The 24,625-nt window shown below is 41.7% G+C and overlaps 1 protein-coding gene across 2 annotated transcripts in view; it reads right to left on the reverse strand.

Annotated features, from left to right (window-relative positions):
- The window catches only part of SVEP1 (sushi, von Willebrand factor type A, EGF and pentraxin domain containing 1), a 205,435-nt gene extending 181,731 nt beyond the window's left edge, over positions 1–23,704 (reverse strand). Inside the window, exon 1 of one of the 2 annotated variants that reach the window (XM_086683694.1) lies at positions 22,654–23,704. In XM_086683694.1, coding sequence (XP_086539820.1) covers positions 22,654–23,184 — 531 coding nt within the window. In that variant the 5' untranslated portion in view covers positions 23,185–23,704. The remainder of the gene's footprint in view (positions 1–22,653) is intronic. The other variant, XM_086683693.1, reaches the window with a different exon arrangement.
- Positions 23,705–24,625: the final 921 nt, after the last annotated feature.

Here is a 24,625-nt window from a genome sequence, read left to right on the forward strand (position 1 = left end):
TTAAAAGACAGAGGAGGAGTGGATGATTTACTGAAAATATTTTGTCCCCTTCCCCCAATCTTTCTGCTCCATCATACTTGAATAAAAACATAATTCAATAAGAACATTTTCATCCCACAGATCTAAGAAATAAATAGATCTTTGGTAATGTTTGTGGAATGTCGTAGAGGCCTAGCACTCGATTCTCCTTCTGGTGTTCCTGAAATCGTTTACATCATCTGCTATCCTTTATAAGGCATTTAAGAAATAGAATTTTTTTTTTTTTTTTTGCTCCAGAATACGGAATGAGGCAAGCCCTTTGCTGCCAAAGAAAAACTCGACATGGGCTTTGTACGGCCAAAGGTTATCACCATCTGTATTGTATCAAGCCTCTGATTAGCTTGTATAAATATCTGGCAGGGAAGGAAGCGCCCCTTGTCCAGCAAAAGTCATTAAAATGATAAAAATGCAGGGTTGTGTAACATTGTTCTAACACCCGAGATTCATCACCATTACACAAGACTGCAACGCCACCCCTACCCCCTAAGGCGGGCCACAAGGGAACTGTTTGGAAAGATACTCTTGAAAGAAAAGGAGAAGTCACAACAAATCTGACGTGGCGACAATACTTGCCCTTGGCCTCCATTAATTAAAATACATGTCGGTAGAATACCAACTGTCGCACAGCCCTGCGGTTGTGGTCCAACCTAACTGCGGAGACCAACGAGAGAAGCTCAGAAGTCACCCCTGAAAGGCGTGGACTGGAATCCATGCCTGGCGTGACTCTCTCGGGGCCGCTCTCAGTCAGCGAGCAGGAAGTTAGTAAATACTGTCAGTGTTTCAACTGGTTTTGCACATGTATTTTTTTTCCTCGTTAGGAAACATTAAGGACAAACAAGACACTGGAAGCTACTTATAACACTGTCCTCATACTTCACAATCTAAGATTTCACCAAGCCTCATCTGTTAGGTACTTCATATTTTTAATCTGAAGACTCAAATATTCTTCAGTTCAAGGAATGCTTACTGTTCTGCATCTTTGAATAACACCTCTGGGGAAAGAGGTTATCGTCTGTTGGCTCGTCATTTTCTGGACTTCATAGATTTTATCCTGTTTTTTTTTTCCCCCACTTTTATCTCATCTTCTTGCCCTTCTGAATTTGGTGGAAATGTCTGAAGTTTTTCTTCCCTATCACCTTTTGTGCCAGATGCACGATCGTGTCTCCTCCTTTGCATTTCTGACTAAGAACTGATGCTGGCCTCGCATTTTATTTTTCTTGTGACGATATTTCTTCCTCTTGCACATTCTCTCTTTGTTCCTTGCAGCTTCTTGGCCACTTTTGTTTTCATTTCAGTCTGTTGTCTATTCCCTCATTTCTCATCTTATTTCAGTGTTTTATTTACTCAAGTTCATGGAACAAACGCTTTCTAGGATTTGGTTCTGCTCTGTGTAGTGAATTCTTGTGCTTTATCTGTATCTTACATTCTATCTTTATTTTATTTAGCAGAAGCCTTTCAAAGAAGCCAGGTAGAGAGGGGTTCTACTGGATAGTGCAGGTCAAGATAGACATAACCTCATCCCAGGAGGAAAAGTTACAAAAAGCCAAGAGCAGGCCCATTGAAATCTTCCGTAATGTTTTTTAATGTTTATTTATATTTGAGAGAGAGAGAGTGTGTGTGTGCAAGTGGGTGGGGGTGCAGAGAGGAGACAGAGACAGAATCTGAAGCATGCTCCAGGCTCCGAGCTGTCAGCACAGAGCCCAACAGAGACTCACACTCACAAACCACGAGATCATGACCTGAGCCGAAGTCAGATGCTTACCTGACTGAGCCACCCAGGCTCCCCTAGCCAAAGATGTTTTTAATTATAAAATTGTAGGGGTGCCTTAAGAAATAAGCATGGATACACAGAAAAATTGATTGCAAAGCATGTGTATCCCAAAATAATTTGCAATATAAAGAAATAGAAAGAGTATAAAATTCCAACAATAGGTACAGGTTAAATAAATTACAGGGCAATCATGAATGATCCTTACAATGCTACTGTTGTGTAATAACAAATTTTAAAACTAGGCAACCACATACAAGGATTTTATTACATTACCTGTGCATGTATGTGTACACGTACTACATGTATGGGCATGTATGTATTAGTATGTTTGAAAGTATAGACATCCAAATGTTGACTGTCTCTGGCAGTATATTTAGGAAGTTTTACTGACTCGTATTCTGTAGTGTTATATCATTTCTAAATTTTTACTTTTTCTTCTCTAGTCTTTCCCTGGGGAATGTCATGTGAACTCAGAACTTTGAATCTCACCTATAGATAATGACTCCTAAATAAATCTATGTCAAATTGAACTCTTTAACTCTCAAAGGGAGGTTCCATTGGCCCAGTGGACACCTCTGCCTGAATGTTTTATAGTACTCCCAAACTCAACCTATCCTCTCCGTGCAAAAGTAAAGGTTCCTTTCTCCTGTTTTCAAGATACATGAAACGTGGCACCATAAACTATCCCATAAACATGGCACCAGAAACTATACAAGTCTGTATCCAAGAGCAATTATGATGCCTCCTTTCTGATCTATCACCTTTAGTAATCCATCTAGACCTATACCTTTCACCTCTGAAATATCTCCCGACCTTGAAATCCTATTGCCCCAGCCTTGGTTCAGGTACTTCTCTCTGGATTATTGAAAAGCAAGAGGTGTTTTCAGCATCTCTTGCTGAAATTGCTCCTTTCAAGTTCATCTTCTGACCTACCATCAAGGCTATCATTCTAAAATATTGATCGAATCATGTTTTAAGGCTTTCATTATTTTCCCTGTCTCTGAAGTTTAAATTTCTTTACATGTCCTTAGACAATTCAGCCCTAAATAATACTTCCAGCCACATCCCTTGTCGCACCCCATCTCCAGCCTACTTCCCCAACCTACCTCTTATATTATGTCCTCACCACGCAGGTCTATTTGAAGGTTTTGGAACATACCATTCTTTCCTTATGTTTGCTCTACCTGAAGTTTTTAACAAATCTTTCTCATCTCCTAATATGTCTATACCTTCATCAATCCTTCAAAATCCAGATCGAAGTTCACCTTCTCTTTGAAACTTTCCCCAAGTCTTCTGCTGTACAGAAAATATTAAGTCAATTCAACAATCCCACAGCACGCCATTACACTAACCCCATCAAAATTATAGGTAACTTGTCTGGCTACATCCTTAAGCTAACTGCAAGATTCTCTATGGCAAAGACTGATTCTTACATTTCCACTCTGTTGATGATCAAAAAAGGGCTATGCAACCAGGAGATGAAAAAAAATCAATAAACAAATGCCTTAATTTTCACTAGCTACACGTTTAACACGCAGAATAAATAAGTTCTAAGCCAAACGCTACTGTTACAGTAAATCCTTTTCTGTTAATTGTGACATGAAAACTCTTATAAAGATTACGCTTAAACTTATTTCACCAAATCCGTGCAGAGCCTCTATTATATATGAGGCACTGTGCTAGGGTTTTTAATTGTACTATTTGATGATACAATAGAACCATTAACTAAAAACAAGCCCAAACTAAAACAATGACAAAGTATACCTGGCAAGAGTATCCTGCAGTAATTGAGTTTTCCTATTTATATTACAATACCAAATAAATCATATTTAGGTATTTAATATGTCTCATTTATTTTAAGTATTTACTCAGGCTTCACAGACTGAAATTCTAGCATGAAAAGAAAATCTTGGCTCAAATAACATTTAGGCTATTTGTTACAGTCTAGCCAAATCACAGAAGAGCCAGAGGGTCAAAAAGAACTTAATCTCAGATTTATGGTCATAGAATTTTTCCACCCACATACATGTTTTTGTTATTAAACATGGACACAAATCATTTTCAAATGGACCCATAGGGACAGTACATCACATTGGGAAATGGTGTGCACAGGAGTTGATGAGTAGAAGACCCAATCCAGACTATAAAAAACAACAGAATAAATAGGCAAAAGCCCAAACAGATTTCCAATAATGCTGAATTCCATCCACTATCCATTCTATAGACACACAAGGAATAAAGAAAATGAAGAAAAGTCAAGTCATCAGAATCCAAATAAAAATGAAAGAGGGCTAAATGACTTTGAATGGTTACCCTTGAATTAAAGGTATTACTCGGTGATCAAGAAAAAATGAAATCTTGCCCTTGCAACAACATGGCTGGAACTAGAGTGTATTATGCTAAGTGAAATAAGTCACTCAGAGAAAGACAAGTATCATATGATTTCACTCATACGTGGAACTTAAGAAACAAAACAAATGAACATAGGGGAAAGGAAGGAAAAACAAGATAAAAACAGAAAGGGAGACAAAACGTAAGAAACTCTTAAATACAGAGAACAAACTGAGGGTTGCTGGTGGGGGGGTGGGTGGGGGGATGGGCTAAATGAGGGATGGGCATTAAGGAGGGCTCTTGTTGGGATGAGTCACTGGGTTCTACTCCTGAAACCAATACTACACTATACGTTAACTAACTTGAATTTAAATTTAAAATTTTTTAAATGTTTATTTATTTCTGAAAGAGAGATAGAGTGCGAGCGGGGGAGGAGCAGAGAGAGACTGGGAGACACAGATCCCAAGCAGGCTCCAGGCTCTGAGCTGTCAGCACAGAGCCTGACGAGGGGCTCAGACTCACAAACCGTGAGATCATGACCTGAGCCAAAGTCAGACACTCAACTGACTGAGTCACCCAGGCGCCCCTAATTTAAATTTTAAAAACAGGTATTTGCACAGTTTCAAGATAAAAATTTAGGGAAGGATGTCTTAACCACACTTGGTTGTCAGTAAAAATTGGATATCTGCTTTATTAGCTTCAACAAAATGGGAATTTATTGGAAACAGAGAGGACTATCCCTCCAAACCCAAGAGCAGGGAGAAGAACTGGGCCTCAAGAGGACCAACCAAGCTACAGGAACCAGTGGCTACTCCCTTCAGCCTTCCATCTGTTTGCCTGTTTGCTTCTGCGGCCATGCTGTGTCTTGTCTCAGTTTCTGTCAACACATCCTCACTCACTCCTAACACTGATGGCATTCCTCTGGTTCTCTGTGCACAGTCTTAACTTTATATTCCCTACCTACTGGCAAAAAAGAAAAAAAAAAACAAAAAACAACTATGCTCTCAGAGCTCTTTGTCCCCTCTTCTAAATTCCTAGGAGAAAAAATATAAATGATCCATCTCAACCTCTAGATTGCACACCCCCCCCCCCCCCCAACAGAAAAGGATTGCCTCTCTAGGCTGGGCAAAGGACTGACATGCGTGTGGTTCTCAGTGAAAATGGTTGCTGACGGACAGGGACTACAGAAGAAATGAGCTTCAAGGAGAAGAAAGAATTGAATCCTATGCTTGGATTTATCCAGTAGAAAAATAGTTGCAAAAGCGTATCAGCGCAAATTCTCTTTCTAGAAAAGCACAAAATGCCAGGAAATGATGTAGAGATTTGGGAGAGGTCAACTGTAAACATTTTCCTCAGAAAGGAGAAAAATCTTCTTTAGGATTCAAAGCTGTCAGCAAAGAAACACTGTCTTACTAGGTATACTAATAGTAACTATGAGGGAAAAATTTATCAGGAGCTTAGAATATATAAAAGACACGGAGAATCTAACCATTATGTGGCAAACACTTGGGCTTCAGGAACAACCTTACTTTTCAAAAAGCCAGATATGCTTCAAATCAAATGTACTGACACGTGGGAATTCACAGGGAGCAGAGGCTGAGGGGAAACTTCAAGTTCATGAACGTACTGTGTATTTCATTTGTTACCGTTATCCAAAATTTATCAAAAAAACACTTTTAATTGGGACATTTATTAGCATTCCAAATAAATGACATGTTGTTTCATTTTTCTTTTTTTTTGTTTGTTTTGCGTTTTAGTTTATATAAATGACCGCATCAATTACCATTCTAGGGCAAAAGATTCTGTGTTTCATAGCTTAAGAAAACCTGAAGTTAAGCCCAAATAATTTAAGGTTGCATAAATTAAAAGATTCATTGTATCTATATACTTAAATAATCAATGACTCAAAGTAATATTTACATATGTAAGTGTTCAAAGGTGTTGACTTTTACTTTTTAAAGTTTATTTATTTATTCTGAGGGGCATGAGGACAGATTGAGAGGGAGAGAGAGAATCCCAAGCAGGTTTTGTGCTGTTGGCACAGAGCCTGACATGGGGCTCAATCTCAGGAACCATGAGATTATGACCTGAGCTGAAATCAAGAGTCAGACAATTAACCTGCTGAGCCACCCAGGTGCCCCAAAAGATGTTGACTTTTAAAATTACTTTGAGAAAAATATACTCTGGTGGATTAGCCAACTTCTTTTTTTAATGTTTTTGAGACCGAGAGAGAGAGAGAGAGAGAAAGTGCAAGCAGGGGAGGGGCAGAAAGAGAGAGGGAGACACAGAATCTGAAGCAGTCTCTAGGCTCTGAGCTGTCAGCACAGAGCCCAATGCAGGGCTCAAACTCATGAACTGTGAGATCGTGACCTGAGCTGAAGTTGGACGCTTAACCAACTGAGCCAACCAGGCACCAACTCTTATAATTTAATTTTAGCCAACTCTTATCATTTAATCACATGCTTACACTTACAACAGTGACAGTTTTCCCTAAATATGCACTGGATACATAAGTAAGTCTAGTTCATTACCTAAAGGGTTTGAAAAAAGATTTTTCTAAACACTGATGATCATGGAGCTGATTGCTAAAGTGAGCATTCTTTTTACCTGAAGAAACTACTAGAAGAGTCATAAGGGAGATTTTTTTTTCTTTTGTGAAACGGGATGGTGTATGGAAACAAACAAACAAACAAACACACAAACAAACAAGGAATATTATGATGCAGGGGGGAACACTGTGTATCCCAGATTGGGACATACGGAATTTAGTTGGAAGACCAAATTTTATATGGAGGTTTGGCATAAACATTTATAAACTTAAGTTTAGGCTGTATGGTAATTTGAGAAAGGGACTAGATGCACCTAGGATTGGAAACATGAATTCTCTTTGAGTTATATTTTTAGTTTAGTGGAGAGTGTGAGGTTGAGTACTGACCATGGATTACAGAAACCTAAGAATTCATTCAGGAAACTAGATAAATGAAGAGGACAGACACAGATGTGTTGCAAATAGAAGATGATCTTTCACTTCCTTGGTCTCTGCAATGGTTGGTAGACATATCAGTTAAGGCACACAAAACGGGAGGTGCTAGCCAATCAAAGTATACTGTATACAAATGGCACATGAGAGGTAATTCCCTGGGCTGAACGGGGGTCAGAGGGGTGGGGGGGGGGTCAAGGTGATCACTTGGGACTACCAGATAGTGAGAGAGCATCCATTCAAATGATAGTCTCCAAATGCTCACTCCTCTTGGTCCTGCATCTGCTCCATGTGGCCTTCTGCTCCGTCACCCATATACCTAGGGCCCGTCATGGCTGCCCTCTCTGCCTCGTGTCTTCGCAATGAACTTCAACGATAAGTATGTATCCGGGGGCCTTGTACCTACTAGATCTTCTGACAGTACAGCATAGGGTAGTACTACATGGTGGTTAAGAACTTAGACCTTGGTTGGAAAACCTCCAAAAGCATGGAGGTTAAAGAACACCCTACTAAAGAATGAGTGGGTCAACCAGGCAATTAGAGAAGAAATTAAAAAATATATGGAAACAAACGAAAATGAAAATACAACAATCCAAACGCTTTGGGACGCAGCGAAGGCAGTCCTGAGAGGAAAATACATTGCAATCCAGGCCTATCTCAAGAAACAAGAAAAATCCCAAATACAAAATCTAACAGCACACCTAAAGGAAATAGAAGCAGAACAGCAAAGGCAGCCTAAACCCAGCAGAAGAAGAGAAATAATAAAGATCAGAGCAGAAATAAACAATATAGAATCTAAAAAAACTGTAGAGCAGATCAAAGAACTTAGACCTTGGCTCCGACTGCCCAGATGTGTATTCTAATACCTGGACTTACTAGCAGTATAACTTTGGTCAAGTTACTTACATTCTCTGTGCCTCAGTTTCCTCATCTGTACTTAGGGGATAATAATACTAGCCTACAGGGGGAGATTTTTCTGTTGTGAGGATTTACTGAATTCATACAGGGAAAGTACTTAGCATGGTACCTGATAAGCACTGATTGATTACTCATTACCATTATCATGATGAGTAAAAGAAACTGCTAGCACATTGCCGGGATGTCTGTCAAGCAGATAAACCATACAATGGAACCAACATTTTGTCCAAAGCTGTGAATGAAAACAAGTAATCGTATTTGTAGGAGCTGACAAAGTGGGTCAGGGGATTTAGGAGAATTAATATTCTGTAACCAAAGACCAACCCTACCTGAGCCAAGAAGAAGGTGATAATGCTTTGGGCAGAAGACCAGAAAAAAATAATAACCTGACTTTTGCAGTTACTGAGGATGATACTGCAAGGTTGGTAAAGGGCAGTGTGGACATCGACACAGAGGGAGGATGTGAATTCACAACGCAGAGGCCTGCAGATTCCCTTCTGAACTCACGGCATGGAGTTCTCCGCAGAGGTGCTGTGGGGTTTGCCCCCCTTGATCAGATTTAGTGTGGGTGTGCGGGCGGGGAGGTAGGGATTCACACTTGCCTGAGATTCTATTCAACAGTTTATGTTGCTTCCTTGGGAAAGTGGTCTGAAGGGTAAATTTGCTAGAATTATTATAATCCATCATTTCAAAAGTCAAGCATCCCCTAAATGGTCCTCTGAGAAGATGTCCTAACTATCCTCATTTTAGTTTGAAATCAGAGCACAGTACTACCCTTGATATACTAAAATTTAAAATGCTAAACAGACGAAGGTATGTCTTTTCCGGAACGCCAGGGTTATAATGAATGTCGTTTGCTAGGTCCTGGAGCATAGATGAAAATCACGTAAGATGTAATTTTTGTCCTCCACAAGTAGAGGGGAGACAGGCATCACACGACAAGTGCTATTTGCCACAGTTCCCTGTAATTTCCTTAATCAGATAGGTCCTTACAGTGTTTCTCCACATTTTGGGAACATGGCAAATGAGTGAATGAAGATTACTCTGCAAATCCCTGCAAGGTTCTCTGTTGCTGGGACTTCATCAATCTCTGCCTAGTAAATTCTGATAATGGGTCTTACGCCTTGAAGGTGTAGGAGAAAATGGAAATTTCGAAAGAGCAAAATGCGAAAAGAAATAAAGAAAAAGGTGTTGGCGCTTTCTGGGTTTGTGGACCACCAGACGCTCTGTGCTTTGGAGACTTCCGCACCTTTACTCAGATCCAGCTCCCAGGAGAGCACTCCACAACTTACTACTGGAGATGTCTTGCTTCATGGGCAACCAAGTGATTCAATTCCAGATACTTTCTGTGGTTGTCCTTCACCCGTGGAAAAGTCACACCTCTTGGCTTTACAAAGTGCTACTAGGGCAGGCCGTTCCTCTGAGCCCCCTTTCTGCCTGCAACAGCGGACCTTGTCCATCCCTCCCTGTTCCCATATCTCAGACTTCCAACTGCCAGCATCTGTATCTCTTCATCTGAGGGCTTGTTTTGGTGCCTGGAGACCGCTCTGCCCACTCACAGGGGAGGTGACAGTGACAGAGAATTGACGCCCTCCAGAGAGCAAATCTCGACAGCGACAGATGAGACTAGGTCTATAAATGCCACACTTCCCTCTCAGGTGTGGTCATTCTAAAGCCTGAACTCTACAGTGCCCCCCACCCCTGGTACAGTTAACCACTATTAGCTTTTCTGCTGTTGGTTCCCTTCCCTGTCTCATGTCCTCAGTGTTTAGTTAGGATCACCTCCCAAACAAACAACTGGCACTTGAATCCTCATCTCAGGTTCTGCTTCTGGCAAACCCAAAACTGAGACATTGGCCGTTGTCTCTGGCTTGCTTCTTCTCCATTACACAGGCACGGGGACAAATGAAAGCTTCTGCCCAAGGACATTTCCAACCAGTATACAGAATGCCGGTCTCTTCTTTGCTAAGTTGCTGGAAAGGAAAGAACTGCACACAGGACAGAAGAGATCTGCTTTCAGTACGGACGCTGCTCTCCCCCAGGGTCCCAATGGCTGCTCTATTTCACTGTTTATCTCTTGCTCCCAAATTCTCTGTCCGGTGGTACAGACTAGAGTCGGATGCTGGGCAGGAGGTGAGGGGGATTGAGTTTATAAGGTCTGTGCTGCACAGTCTGTGAACTCTGAGCGAATAAATCACTTTCGGTTATTGGTGGCTCTAAAATGTGGAATGCTCAGTGTTCTTTCGTTTAAGCCGTGGGTCCTGGTGCAAAATCTGGGGCAACAGAGAGTCCCACATAACATCCTGTTGCAGATGAGCATTTAAAACACAGATTTTTACTACTGACCAGATGCACAAAGCCTAAACTTTGGTATCTTTATTGCTAGAAAAGTCCAACAACAACGGTCTCAAATGATGACTTTTGAAGCGCCATTTAAAAGCCAAGCACACATATTTTGAAGGAAATTGTGACTAAAAAAAGAGCAATCTTGGCTAGAAAGAGTAATGTGAAAAACATAAACAAAAATTGCTTCGCTTCTTTCAGAGTGAATTTCAGGTTCAATTGGAAAGGTGAAGCCTATAACACAGGGTTAAAATGATGAGGCTTTACTTGCAGATATGACTCAACTGGCGTAGGTCAAAATATGTAAGCCAAGTTGAAAGAAATGCCAGGATCAAAATACACTATCAAACAACACCTCTGAATGTGCCTGAATGTTCTCCATCAACAACAGCAGGCACACAGACGGTCTTTTACTGCACAGGACAAAAAAAAAAAAAAAAAAAACTCACAATAAAAAATGAAGCGTGAGAGCTACAGAAAGAGAATGAATTGTGGGAAAACGGGTCCTTTGAGGCAACCATTTCATTTACATGTGATAACATTAGAGGGTTACAGGCTTTCTTCCCTGAGAATGTTCTTTGATGAGCATTACCAGTAAGGATGAGAGATGCTGACAGAGCAGTGGGCACGGCGTCCCTCCCGGTGTGTGACAAGACAGAGGAAGGCCACATTCTCCCGACCTCTCTGAGAGGTGATGGAGGCAGTTATTTCCACCATCCGCAGCCTCAACACCCTGCGCTGTGTCACCTCATGGCCAGCTGTCCAGGCTCATCTCCTCAGCAAATAACTGAAGGCAGCTTGCCAAGCAATGAAAAAACCACTGTCATCTGTGTGCACAGTTGTGTGGGAATCTGGGTTCTCAAGAGCCAGTGTGGCACCAGGAGGGAGGAGAAGGACAGCTGGGGTGGGGTGACAGCGTCTGAAGGGTCAGTGCTTTCAACCCAGTATGATTCTCCAGCCCTAACAGACTCAGTGCTACAGTACTTGGCATCAGGCGAAAATAAGACTAGAATTATACCATTTTAGTTTCTTGATAATTAGCTAAAGCGCCTTTCATTTCATAAGGCAGAGCTATGCTGCGGGATAGAACACCATATTCTCCTGAATATTTAAGAGAAAAGCTGAGCCATAAAAGGACTTTCATACTTGAGACCGATCCCTTCAGGCTATGCCTCCAATGCCCCCAAGGTACGTCTTCAATCACCTGTGCCCAGGTAGACATTGAGATTTCACTTCCTGTTATATAATACATGTTCATTGTAACTACTTTTTCAAAGGCAGTAGAAATAATATAATTCCTATAGATAACTACTGTTAACATTTAAAAATTTTTCTTCCCAGTTTTCTTTTTCTATGTTATAAATGCAGTTCTATATACTGATGCTAAACACACACACAGAGTTCCAGCTCATTTAATATGCTATTTGGCCAATGTATTACATCATTAGGTAGTTTTCAAAAATGTGATTTTATTGACTATGAGACATTTCACTGTGGATAGGATATTTGATTAAATTGTCTTGAGTTGTGGGAACTTGGTGGTTGCTGCCTCCAGTTTCTGTGTGGGGTGGCAGCTATTACAGTTACCCTCTGCCCCCCCCCCCCACACACACCACTTCTCACTCTTCTCCTGAGGAAGAGGGTTTCCCCAGCCCCTCTCTGCCCCCTTCTCTTTGGCCTCTGGCTGCCAGGAAACAGCTAGGTTTTACAGGGGCAAGCTCCCATGTGCCCAGAACTGTCTTTCCTGGGGAGGCAAGTCAATCTAATTTCAAGATTCAGTATTAGAAAGCTGTGCACCTAAGCCACATTCTCCATTAGCAGGAGACAAGGACATGTTTGATTCTCCACCTGCCTTTTCCGTTGCATTGTAATGCAATTGATTTGGAACTCAAGAGAGGTGAAGAAAAGTATAATTTACTGAGCCTTCCCAAACCACAGCCAAACTGTTTCTAAATTTTCCCTATTCCAAGTAATGCTGGGATGAATATCCTTTTAGAGGAATCTTTCACTATGTCTTGGGTTATTATTTTCTAAGAAACTCCTTGACTGGTAACTACTTAGTTTTAAGATATTTACTTTGAAGACCTGTAAACATACTGACAATTTATCCTACTGCTCTGGAAACATGCTACCATGTTGTAAACACACAGATGTATTGTGAATGCTCTCCATTGGGAGGAAGATCTTGAAGATGTAAGAAAGAAGGGGAAATATTTGGTGGGAGGTCTTCCTTGGCTGAGGGAAGAGACCCTTACTCTAATACGTATAAGGAAGCATTGATGCACGCTGCGTTTGTGGAACTAGAGGAACTAGTGAAAATTTGAAAGAGTTCATACCTGAGAAAATGAAGCATATGTATTTTAACCACATAAATGTATATGCATTTAAAATATCATATTTGAAAGTAAAAAATAAAAACTACATTTTGCATCGGCAGCTAGTACGTCCTATAACCAGGTGCTACAGGATGGACATTAAAATAATGAAGGTTATCAGGAATGGTTCAGCAGGAATTAAGAAAATAGTGCATCAAATGCACGTATCACAAAGTATATTTTATATGCTCTAGCAACAACTTACAACTGGAAAAACCATCCAACTTGGACTTTACTAATTAAATGACTAAGTTTACTAAGTAACCTTACTTAGCAAATGATTCAATCATGTAATAGCTCCTGCTAAGAACTTTCTTTAAAATGTTTCTATCAATATTGTGGGAAGTTATTTCCCCCTTAGTTTTGAATTATAGCTATTCTCGTGAAACAAGGTAACTATCACTATTTCAACATATACAGTAATGAGAACCTGTCCTCAGGTTTATAGCTTTCAAGTTTATTCCATCTACGAAAGAACTAAATGCTCTGAATTTGAAAACTCCTTACTGTTTAACACTACAAAATAAAATAGCAACTGCTTGAATGACCTCATGAGAAGGACTGATAACAAAGGAGATACATGCTATAAAAATCTTTTTATGAATATTGATAAGAAAACTACCTACTAATGTGTTGCAGATTTCATTTGCACTATCGCTCATCTCATGTGAAGAGCTGTAGCAACATTGAACATACATCATCAACTCTCACACAGTTTTTCCTATCCACATTTGGCCTCCAAATCATAGCAGGTTACTGGATATAAGCAGAGTCTATGCCAGAAACCCACTTTTCATATGGTCTGGGGAGCTTTAGAGAACAGTCTCAAAAAATCTATGGGAAAGGCAGCCACAATACAGAACAGGACATTCCTTTTAATGTAAAATTCTCTTAACCTGACAGCTTACGCTAAGAAAAGCCAAAGTACCATGTTTTCCTGAGAAGTGTTCATTTGGGTTTACTTAATTAATGACAAAATATTAAAATTAAAATATTAATTTTATTTTATTGTGTGCATTTTCCCCCATCACTTTCAGTACAATATTTTATTTGGGAGTTAATGCCATATTATTTAGAAGCTTCTGGCTCCCGGGAAAATTACATAAGTAGCTTTTCATGCCAAAATTTAAATGGATTGCTCTGGAACATTGATGGTTTTTACTAAAAGAAGTGGAATCTAGTATAAGGAATAAGTTAGGCGAGGCCTGACTCTCCCATCTTGAGCTGAATCAGGCCAGTGCCACTAAGGAAGAAATGAAGTGGGATTTCCAAAATTTCCCCAGTTAGACACAAGCTCTCCCTGACACACTGGTGTGGCAAAGACTGCTTATAACTTCCTCAGCATCCACTCTCTCCTCCCTCCCCAAGGATGGATATGAACCCGAGTTGTTCCAAATGAGACCTACGTGGAAGTGTTGTGCGCATTCTCAGAGTCTCCTTAAAGAATGGTGTAACTCTCTTTGCTCTGTCCTCCTTCCTGGAGTCTGGAGCAAGCCCCTGATGTCTTAGTAAGTGCTCCAGCATCCATCTTGGACCACTGAGGTGCCCTGAAGATGACAGAGCAGAGAGCCCAAAGGAAAGACTCCAGATCCCAGAAGACATCACAGACTTGCCATACTAGAATTTTCTACTTAAAACAATTCGAGAGAGAAATAAATGTTTATTGGATTTAAGCTAGTGGTACTGGAGATTTTTCAATTACATCCAGCTAAACCTACTCCTAGCTAATTCACTGGTTAAAAAAGGAAGCTCAGAAGATAAATTAGAAGGGACTAGGCCATTTCAGGCTCTGCCAAGGATTAGTCTATGTTAGACCATGGAAGAGCAATCAAGGACCATGAAATGAAATTCCTTGTGCCAGGTCTCTGATGAATTGAGACAGATCACACCCAGAATTGCTACATACTACAATTTGTTAAAGGGAGGCCAGAAAGTCAGATTTTTTACAAAATGCTATTTTCTGATTTTAAAATTTCTGCTAAAGTTAAAAAATGTATTGTATGTATGCTATATAGAGAGAGAAATGGATATTTGAACACAAACATGAACATATACACATATCTCCAACTGAAATGCACCCGCAGAATGAAAAGGCCTGAAAGCCATGGTTTATGTCTTCTGGGTTAACATGTTTGGCTTTATATCTTATGTAACACTTCAGCTTCAGAAATGGAATCTTCCACTTCTCCCTAGCTTTTGATATAACTCAGGACATGGCAGTAACACAGTAAAATGTGGGAAATGGCAGGGGACACAAGGAAAAAGACAAGATGACAAGTCAAAAGGCTGGATTGACTCTGTCTGTGGCGTTTACTTAGCTTTGTGATTAGCATTTAGTTACCTGACTTCTAGAATCTGATGCTGTTCCTGTAAATCTGTAAAACTGACTGTAAATCGTAATATGAAAGCACTTTGTAAATTATAAATCACTTTACATATTAAAGGTATATTTGGTCAAGAATGATGCATTTAATAACTTCATGGCCACTTTTTTTTTAATTTTTTAAGGTTTAATTATTTTTGAGAGAGAGAGTGTGTGCATGCACAAATTGGGGCAGGGGGAACAGAGGATCAGAAGTGGGCTCCATACTGTCAGCGCAGAGCCTGATGCAGGGTTCCAACTCACCAACCCTCAGATCATGATCTCAACGGAAGTCGGACACTTTAGCAACTGAGCCACTCAGGCGCCCCCATGGCCACTATTAAGAGAGATCATCTCTTAGCACGTTTGTACCAGGAGGACATGGCAGGGAGTAGGGGGTGGGAGGGACTTTCCTATCCTTTGACCACAGAAGTGAAGTAGGACAGAACAGTCTAACCTCTCTCTGTGTCTAGGCATTCAAGCCTTTGACCAAGAGTTCTCAAGATGTATTTCAGCCAAGCATAACGTAATACTGGCAGCCAATAATGGTAAGTGTCTTTAACAGAAGCAGGAGGTGTACATTCTTATTGCATACCTATAATAATAATAGAGTGTCCTGTATGCTGGGAAAAGCAAAAGGATAAATAAAATATACGCAAGTGGGGAATTAAGAACTTTGGATGCAATCGATATTTGAGAATTATTTGCTCTCTCTCTTCAAATGAACAATTCTGGAACCATCTTTGCCTGGGAAATATACATGAGGTCTGGATCTATTTTATGCACTGAGGACTCATTTCATTCATTCATTCATTCATTCATTCATTCATTCTTTCATGCTGCTAAAGTTCCTATAGAAGACCAAGGCAATAGGAGAACTGTTGAAAAGTTTAAGTAGCACAAAAGAGAGAACATTTCCAGAAGTACATTTAGAAATAGATCTTCTCAGGATCGAAAAAGAACTTAGCTTTTGCATCAGTGAGCAACTCTTGACATCTAAATCATGCTCTCAGTTTGGAACAGCTGAATCTACTGCAGATTGTATGGCTGCCCCCGCATTTTCCCAAAGGAAAGGAAAATTCAAACCTTCCTTATTCCTTCAGCAGTTGGGCCACCAGAAAGACTGCTGGGAAATGCCCAATGGCTGTTATCAGCTTATTGTCTGAAAACAAAATGGCCCTAATTTTATTCATCAGGGTTTTAATCTAGGGCCATCTCACACATCTCCAGATCTTATTAGAAAACGTAAAAGCAGATCCTTTCTTCCCATGAGGCTGACAAAGCAGATTCGTGTCCTGGTAACAGTGTGAATGTGTACTACTGTGGGCATATAGCAATGATGCTCTTTACCTACAGCTAGGAAGGGCTGCCCCCATCCATTCCCAGTCTTCTGGCCATCTCAAGCTGGAATTTTTGGTGAGACAGCACATTCCCCACCAAAGGATCCTGTTTCTGGAACTCTGAAACAATGGGGAAAGCAGAACTTTTTTTCAAAGGAAGCTTCATGCTATTTGTTTAAGAGATACTTAGCGGGGCACCTGGGTGGCTCAGTCAGTTAAGCGGCTGACTTCGGCTCAGGTCATGATCTCGCGGTCCGTGAGTTTGAGCTCCGCATCAGGCTCTGTGCTGACTGCTCAGAGCCTGGAGCCTGTTTCGGATTCTGTGTCTCCCTCTCTCTGACCCTCCCCTGTTCATGCTCTGTCTCTCCCTGTCTCAAAAATAAATAAAAAAAAAAAAGTTAAAAAAAAATAAAAAAAAAGAGATACTTAGCAAAAGTGAAGTAGGAATGAGGAGATTTTATTATGACTTGAAATGCTGAAGAGGTGGAGAGCTTTGCAGTCATAGTGGGGTTGATCCAAAATATGCAGTTTAGGAAAGGCAATTTATAAGAAGTACACGGTGGGGAGAAAAACTAAGAAGAAAAGTCATTATGAAATTGTCACTCCTTGAAAAGGAAAATCTGAAGAGATTTCTGTTTATTTCGTAAAAGGTTTTCACATAATTAAGTTCAAGGTGCTAAATTTTACCCCCATTCTCTTGGTTGTGCTTCTGGAAGGATCTGTGCTAAGTAGATTTCACTGCTTTAGTCCTGTACTCTTTGATGAGTGCCGGGAGATGGTGTCTAAAAAGAAAAGGTCTACGTTGCGGTTTACTCTTTGAAATAAAGTGTGATAAGGGTCCACACATATACTCTCCATTAAGCTGTCCAATTCTGATACCAAATAAAAATGAAGCCCACTGTTATCTTTTTGTTTAGTCAAAAAGTCATATGTGCTGAAATATAACAGCAAATTTTGCGTTGGCAGAAGAGATTCCGTATCTTGAGATTTTTACAGAGGAGGAGTAAGGTGTGTGAATTGTGAGGGGTAGCTGTGTGCTTACAGGCACATCCTATATCTACGTTTATGTGTCTGTGTATTTGTCTGCCTGTGTTTGTGTCTGTGTATCATTGTGTGGACATTCAGTTACAAGTGGAAACGTTTGAAAAACTAATTTTTCTGGGGAAAGTAATTAACAACCTCAGAACTGCCCCTATGATTTTCAATTTCCCAGATCATAAACACAATCAGTTCCAGTAATACCATTGTACACACACATGGGAATCTGATGAACTGTCTCATTTCCATGATGAAATGTATTAAGTTTCATATCCAAACCCAAACGACAGAGCTAACCATTTTCAAACTAATTCCCCAATGAAATATGCCTCCCTGATCCCCATGCAATGAATCCATATTCAAACCTCTACTAATGTCATTTTCAAACATCAGTCACCTTCTAATCAATTTTCTCCAAACGGCATACTTTAATTACACCTAAGAATGCTCAACAGGGATTTGGAAAGGTTACAGTAAAGACATGTAAGTCTCCAGGTTAGACAGGGAGGGAGTCCAGCTGACCCTCTCCTGTACCTTGTCATAACCCAATCAAAATGAGAAAAGAAAAATAAAATCAAGGGGAAGTTGAGTTAACAAAAACTTTTGAAAAGTCTCTGCTTGTTAATTACAAATGGATCTAGGCTGAATTAAGGCACTGGGAACCTTGTTGGCAAGTTCATTTTCCAAGACAGGATGTAGTATTTGGAAGGAAAAAAGCTGAAGACAGAGTAGGTCTGGAGGCAAGCAGTGTGTACTCGATTCATTACCCATATAACTGCTTTGGATCAACGTACTCAGGGGCCCCAAGGCAACCTGGCCAAGCTAAACAGAGGAACGGGTATATGGCAAGTTTTTCCCTGATGCAGCAGGGTTCTTCCCTGATGGCGTGGGTGGTGACATCAGGAATAAGGCCAGCCTTAGGACCTCATGAGTCCTTGGAGTGGAGGCCAACAGAGGACTGGATCTGCAAAACTGAACCCTGACTGGTGAAACAACTCCAATAAAAAGAGAGCATCTTTAAGGAGTTATTTCATCTCTTAGAGGCAAAAGCTTTTGAAACATCACAGGAAATGAAAAAAGCACAAATAAAAAGAAAAATAAGTTCAGTGACAGATTTAGAAGGCAAGTGAAACACTGAGAAAAACTATTTGCCTCATACTTAGCAGCAGGAGGGTTAATACCATTACGATGCAAAGAGCATTTGTAAATCGATAAGAACCACCCTCAAATAAAAAATAGGTAACAGTCCCGAAATATTTTTTTTTTTTTTAATTTTTTTTTTTCAATGTTTATTTATTTTTGGGACAGGGAGAGACAGAGCATGAACGGGGGAGGGGCAGACAGAGAGGGAGACACAGAATCGGAAACAGGCTCCAGGCTCTGAGCCATCAGCCCAGAGCCCGACGCGGGGCTCGAACTCACGGACCGCGAGATCGTGACCTGGCTGAAGTCGGACGCTTAACCGACTGCGCCACCCAGGCGCCCCAGTCCCGAAATATTTTAATGGATATTCAAAAAAGAAGAACTATATACGGCAAATCATATATGAACAAAGTGTTCGGCCTCACTAATAAGGAAATGCAAGTCAAAATGGGATTCCATTTTTCACGTAGAAAGTGGGGCAGAGGGCGGGCGTGTTCAAATGACATTAACCTATGTTGGCTTCATCCTAGGTACCGATCCAGATAACTGCACATAGCTGTGTAATCTGGTACCGATTTTCTGCAGGGAAACTTGGCACATGTACCAAAGGCCTTAAGAGATGGGCACACTCGGGACACCGGAACAGTTTAGTCGGTTAGGTGTCCAACTCTTGATTTCGGTTCAGATCACGATCTCCCAGTTTGTGAGTTCTAGCCCCACGCTGGGCTCTGTGCTAAGAGTGGAGCCTGGTTGAGATTCTCTCTCTCCCTTTCTCTCTGCCCCTCACCCTGCTCATGCACTCATGCTCTGTCGAAAATAAGTAAACTTCAAAAAAATGAGCAAAAATTTAGTAACACAGCGTTCTTTTTAACAGCCTAAATATATAATAATAGGTATTTATGTGGTAAAAACAAAGGCATGTTCTACAGTGGAATACTAAGCGACAATGAATATGATACAGTATAATACTTTTTTTATTTTTATTTTTATTTTTTAATGTTTATGTATTTTTGAGAGAGAGAGTGCAAGCAGGGAAAGGGCAGAGAGAGAGGGAGACACAGAATCCGAAGCAGGCTCCAGGCTCTGAGCTGTCAGCACAGAGCCTGACGAGGGGCTTGAACTTACAAACTGGGAGATCGTGACCTGAGCTGAAGTCAGATGCTTAACCGACTGAGCCACCTGTGTGCCCCAAAAGTATATTTCTTTTTATGGAAAGAAAACTGAAAATATGGTGGAACAGAACGTCAAGTTACAAAAGGGAACATACAACATGATCTTTTGGGGGCAAACACTGTTTATACATGCACAAAATCATCCCTGTTACCTAGATAACTGCAAAGCCAAGAAGGCTGTGTGTCATAATGTTACAATGTATTTACAGAAAGTTTGTCTGATTATTTTATTTTCTGGTTATAATAATAACTATTTATCATCAGTAAATAAAACATATTTAAAAAGAAAAAAAATGAATCAAAGAAACTTCGACAAGAATCCAGATACAGAAGATATATTCAGAAAACCAATAACGTTTCTGTACATCAAGAATAATTCTTTAAAATTTAATTTGACAAGGTGTTATTCATGGTAGCAATATTGAATAGAATATATTTAGATCTAAATTTGGAACTAGATGTAGGACTTATTAGAAATCTACAACTTTACTGAACAATATAAGAAGAACTGGTTATGTATGGACATGCCATATTTTTGACTTGGGGGGACTATTATTATAAAATATAAGTAATTCACAACTTAGTTCAGTATTTTTCCATATTGATTAGCACCACACTCTAACCAACTGAGCTAACCGGCCACCTAGTATTTTTCCATATTGAAATGGAAATCCTGGGTGCTTTCATTTGAAATATGTGAAAATGAATTAAAAATTCATATTAAGTAATAAATACATAAAAATTGATTTTAGAAGTATAAGAAAAAGGGAGAATTTGCACTACCATATATTTAAATATATTGTAAAGTTATAATAATTAAATCACCTTTGCAAAGTTTAAAAAATAATAAATATATAGTAAAAATTAATAGAAAGCCAGGAGAAGATAAATACCCATAAGATTTAATACATGATAAAAGTGATGTTCAATTAAACTTGAAAAGGATGGATGACTTTTAAGCAAATCATTTGAGGACAACTTGTTAACTATTCACTAAAAAATAAAATTAGACATCTTTGTCATGCCATACACTAAAATAAGGTCCAGATGGATTAAACTGTTAAATGGAAAACCATGTCTCCAACTTGGGAAATGAAAAGACCATTCTAAGAGTATAAGCAAATACAGGATCTTAGGGACAATGTTTGATAGGTTTGAATTATATAAAAAGTTAAATCATCCATCTAATGACACTGCGATAAAGACAAGTAAAAGGCAGTGAACTGGAAAAACATTTGCAGCACAGACAAAAAAGAGTCACCACTCTTACTATATAAAGAGCTGCTATAAATCATTAAAACCACACATACACACACACAACTAAACATGTACTGTCATTGCAAAATGGGCAAAAATTATGACCAGGTAATTATCAAAGGAAAAACACAAATGCCCAGTACATACTGGAACATGTTCATCCTCAATAAAACTTTTTTAGTTTCTGAATTTGCTGAAATGATACCTCTATTCACCTGTGAAACTGGCAAAGATATTTAAAAAGTTAGAGAGGGAGGGAGCCAAACCATAAAAGACTCTTAAAAACGGAGAACAATCTGAGGGTTGATGGGGGTGGAAGGGAAGGGAGGGTGGCTGATGGGTATTGAGGAGGGCACCTGTTGGGATGAGCACTGGGTGTTGTATGGAAACCAATTTGACAATAAATTGTATATTAAAAAAAATAAAATAATAGTACATGTTATTGGTGACCATGTGGCGAACTAACTGCTGTGATACTCTGCTGGTGGGAATGTAAATTGAGACAACCCTCCAAGGGAGAATCGGACAATATGTATCAAGAAGTTTACAAACGTTCAAGTTCTTTAATTCAGGAACCTCTATAGAAATGCCTCCTAAAGTAGTTAAAAGGGTGCACAAATATTTGTGTCTACCATAACTTAGTTGATAAAAACCTTAAGTGTCCAATAATAGGTGACAGGTAAATTATGGTGTATGTATTCAATGGAATATTATACAACTAATGTTGATATCTAATACCTATATTAGATATATAATATACTAAAGTAGATCATTTTGATATAACATGAAAAACGCAGGCTACAAAACAGCAAGGCATCAATTGGGTGAAAAGTGTGCACAAATGTGCATACCGGGCAACTGTCCAACAACACGTAAACAGTGGTTTTGTAAGGGTGATGGCGTTACAGTTTTTCTCCCCCCCTTGTCCTCCTTTCTGTTTCATTCATGCCACAAACACTGGCTTGCTATTATGTGTCAGGCATGTCAGTATTTGCCAAATTTTCTTCAACTGAATATGTATCACTTGGTAATCAGAAAAAGTTAAATGGTGTAAAACTCCATCATCTAAAACGGACTTCCTCTTGCAGATGCTAAAAATTCTGTAAAGGTCTCAGAGTAAAAAAAGGAAAGGCACGCAAGGGCAGCACAAGCATAAAATAACATAAAAAGGAATTGAGAAACTATTCCGTTTATTCTACGTCTTACCTTCAGAGACACTTCATAAAACACACTCACCTGTTCAGCTCGGATATGGCCTGTCCTTACAAGTGTGAATGCGAACCGCATCTTAAGGATCCCTTCCTAAGAAGGCCCTCAAAGAAGACCACTCCCTCAAAGACGACCACTCCGTGCCATCACGCTGCGCGGTTAAAATCCATGACCCCCGAGGACTCCCACCTTCCCCGCCCCCCCCCCCCCCCCCAACAATGGGAGGCTAGGTATGACTCTGATTTTGTGCACGGGAACTTGACCTGGGGAGGCTGTGGCTCGCCCGAGGCTGAACCCCGGGTTGGAGGGGAGCGGGCAGCAAAGGGTGGGCAGGGCCGGGGGCGAGGGCCGGAGCCGGGAGGGCGGGCGCCTTACCGCGGCTTGCTGGAAGGCGCCCTTGGTGTAGGTGCCGCCGCCACGGTAGGTGATGGCCGGGATCTCGCGGCTGAGCAGCGCGCACTTGTGCTGGTGCGCGCGGCGGTGGGAGATGTAATCGACGCGCGGCACCACGTTGTTCTTGGACGAGAAGGTCACGATGGCCACGCGCGTGGCCGTGGGCACCACGGGGAAGTCGGAAAGCAGCTTGCGGACGAACTTGAGCTCGCTGAGGAAGTTGGCTTGGCCCACGCTGGACGACTCGTCCACCAGGAAGACGAGCTCCAGGCGCTCGCTGAGCTCCCGCAGCCGCCGCACGCGCCGCCGGAACGCCTGGCCCAGCCGCTCCACTTTGCTCTCGGCCGCGTCCTCGCCGGGCGCGGGCGGCGCGGGCAGCAGCCCCGGGGCCCCGGGCGCGGCCTCGGGGAAGAGGCGGAAGCTGAAATTGCGCGACGGGGACATCTGCTGAAAGGTCGCCCAGCCCGAGACGAGCGCCAGACCCCAGCAACAAAAGGCCAGGCGCGGCCACATTGCGCTGGAGACGGAGCGGCCGGCCCGGAGCGCGGGCGTCGGCCCCGGCGCGGAGAGACGCTCGGCCGCCCGGCTCGCCGAGGGGCGTGCGCGGCGCGGGCGCGGGGCGGCGGCCGGAGCCTCGGCGCCCCCTGATCCCAGCCGGGGGACTACGGGTGGGCTCCGGCGCCTCGGGGGCTCGCAGGGAACGGCGCGCGCTCTCTACCCCTCGCGCTCTCGCCCTTTTTCTTCCCCCTCTCCTCCTCCCTCTCTCCCCGAAGCCTATAAAATGTTTGAAGGAAAGGGGGCAGTCAAGAAAAATCTCCCGCGTCCCTCCTTCTCCCTCTCTTCCTCCTCTGTCTTTCCCGCTCCCCTCTCCTCTCTCCTTCCTCTATCTCTGCCTCTATCTCTCTCCTCCCCCTCTCATTCTCCTCCCGGGATCCAGCCAAAGTCTCGGAGATTCCATGACACCAGAACCCCGCGTCTGTCAGGCTGTCAACATTCCCGCAGCAAGCGCACCAGCGCCGAAGCCCTGATTGATCCCATATGTCTGGCAGGAGCTGCAGAGGAATTCACTGGAGATGGATCCAGATACCGAGAGTGCCACAGTAATTGGAAACACTTTGTAGAGGAAAACACACACGGACCGGCCAGAGAGTTGAAAGCATCCTTTGAAAACTGCTTGCTCACCTTTTGTGTGTCTCTTCCCCGCCCCCCCTCCGGTGCCCCCAAACCCTCACCAAATACATGTGTGACTTTCCTGCTGGGGATTTCTGATCAGTTGGTGTGTGTGCGTGTACAGACTCTTGAGGTCCCCTCAGACCCCGCCGTATCAGGGACTGCATCTACCCCCAGGCACCTCAGGGAGATGATTTGTCCCGCTGCTTCATCCGTGCATTTATTTATTCATTCATCTGTTCATTCATTCAACAAGTACCTTTGAGCACCTATTATGGGGCCAGGACACCAGGAAGATAATGAGGAACAAAAAACTGGTGTGGATCTTTGCCCCAGGGAACTTAAAGGGTAACAAGTGAGGTGACCATAGCCAGATATTCCACAAACAACATCTATAGTTACAGTCCTCCATGCTAAGTGCTGTGAAGGAGATCTTAAGTAGGCAGACTCGACCTTGAAGAGGTCAGGAAAACCTCTGAGAACATTTATGCTGAAATCTGGAGAATGAGCAGGGGTCCTTTCCCCCCAGTCCCCTTTCCTGTGCTTGTGGTCCGTTTCAACAGGCAGGACCCAAAGAGGTCTACTCCCTTGACTTTGAGCGGTAGTCAGCACAAAGCTACTGTGAAACATAGTTGCTACCTGGGTGTGGTTTTTCCAAAGCAAGATCCCCAAAGTAAAAGCACACTTTGCATTGGAGAGAGAGAGAGAGAGAGAGAGAGAGAGAGAGAGAGACCTTCATTAAGCTATCCCAGCTAGGAGTCGGGAGCCTTGTGGAGAAAGTCCT

This window comes from Puma concolor, chromosome D4 (assembly GCF_028749965.1).
Source record: "Puma concolor isolate L17-30 chromosome D4, mPumCon1.1.hap2, whole genome shotgun sequence".
Lineage (NCBI taxonomy): Eukaryota > Metazoa > Chordata > Mammalia > Carnivora > Felidae > Puma > Puma concolor.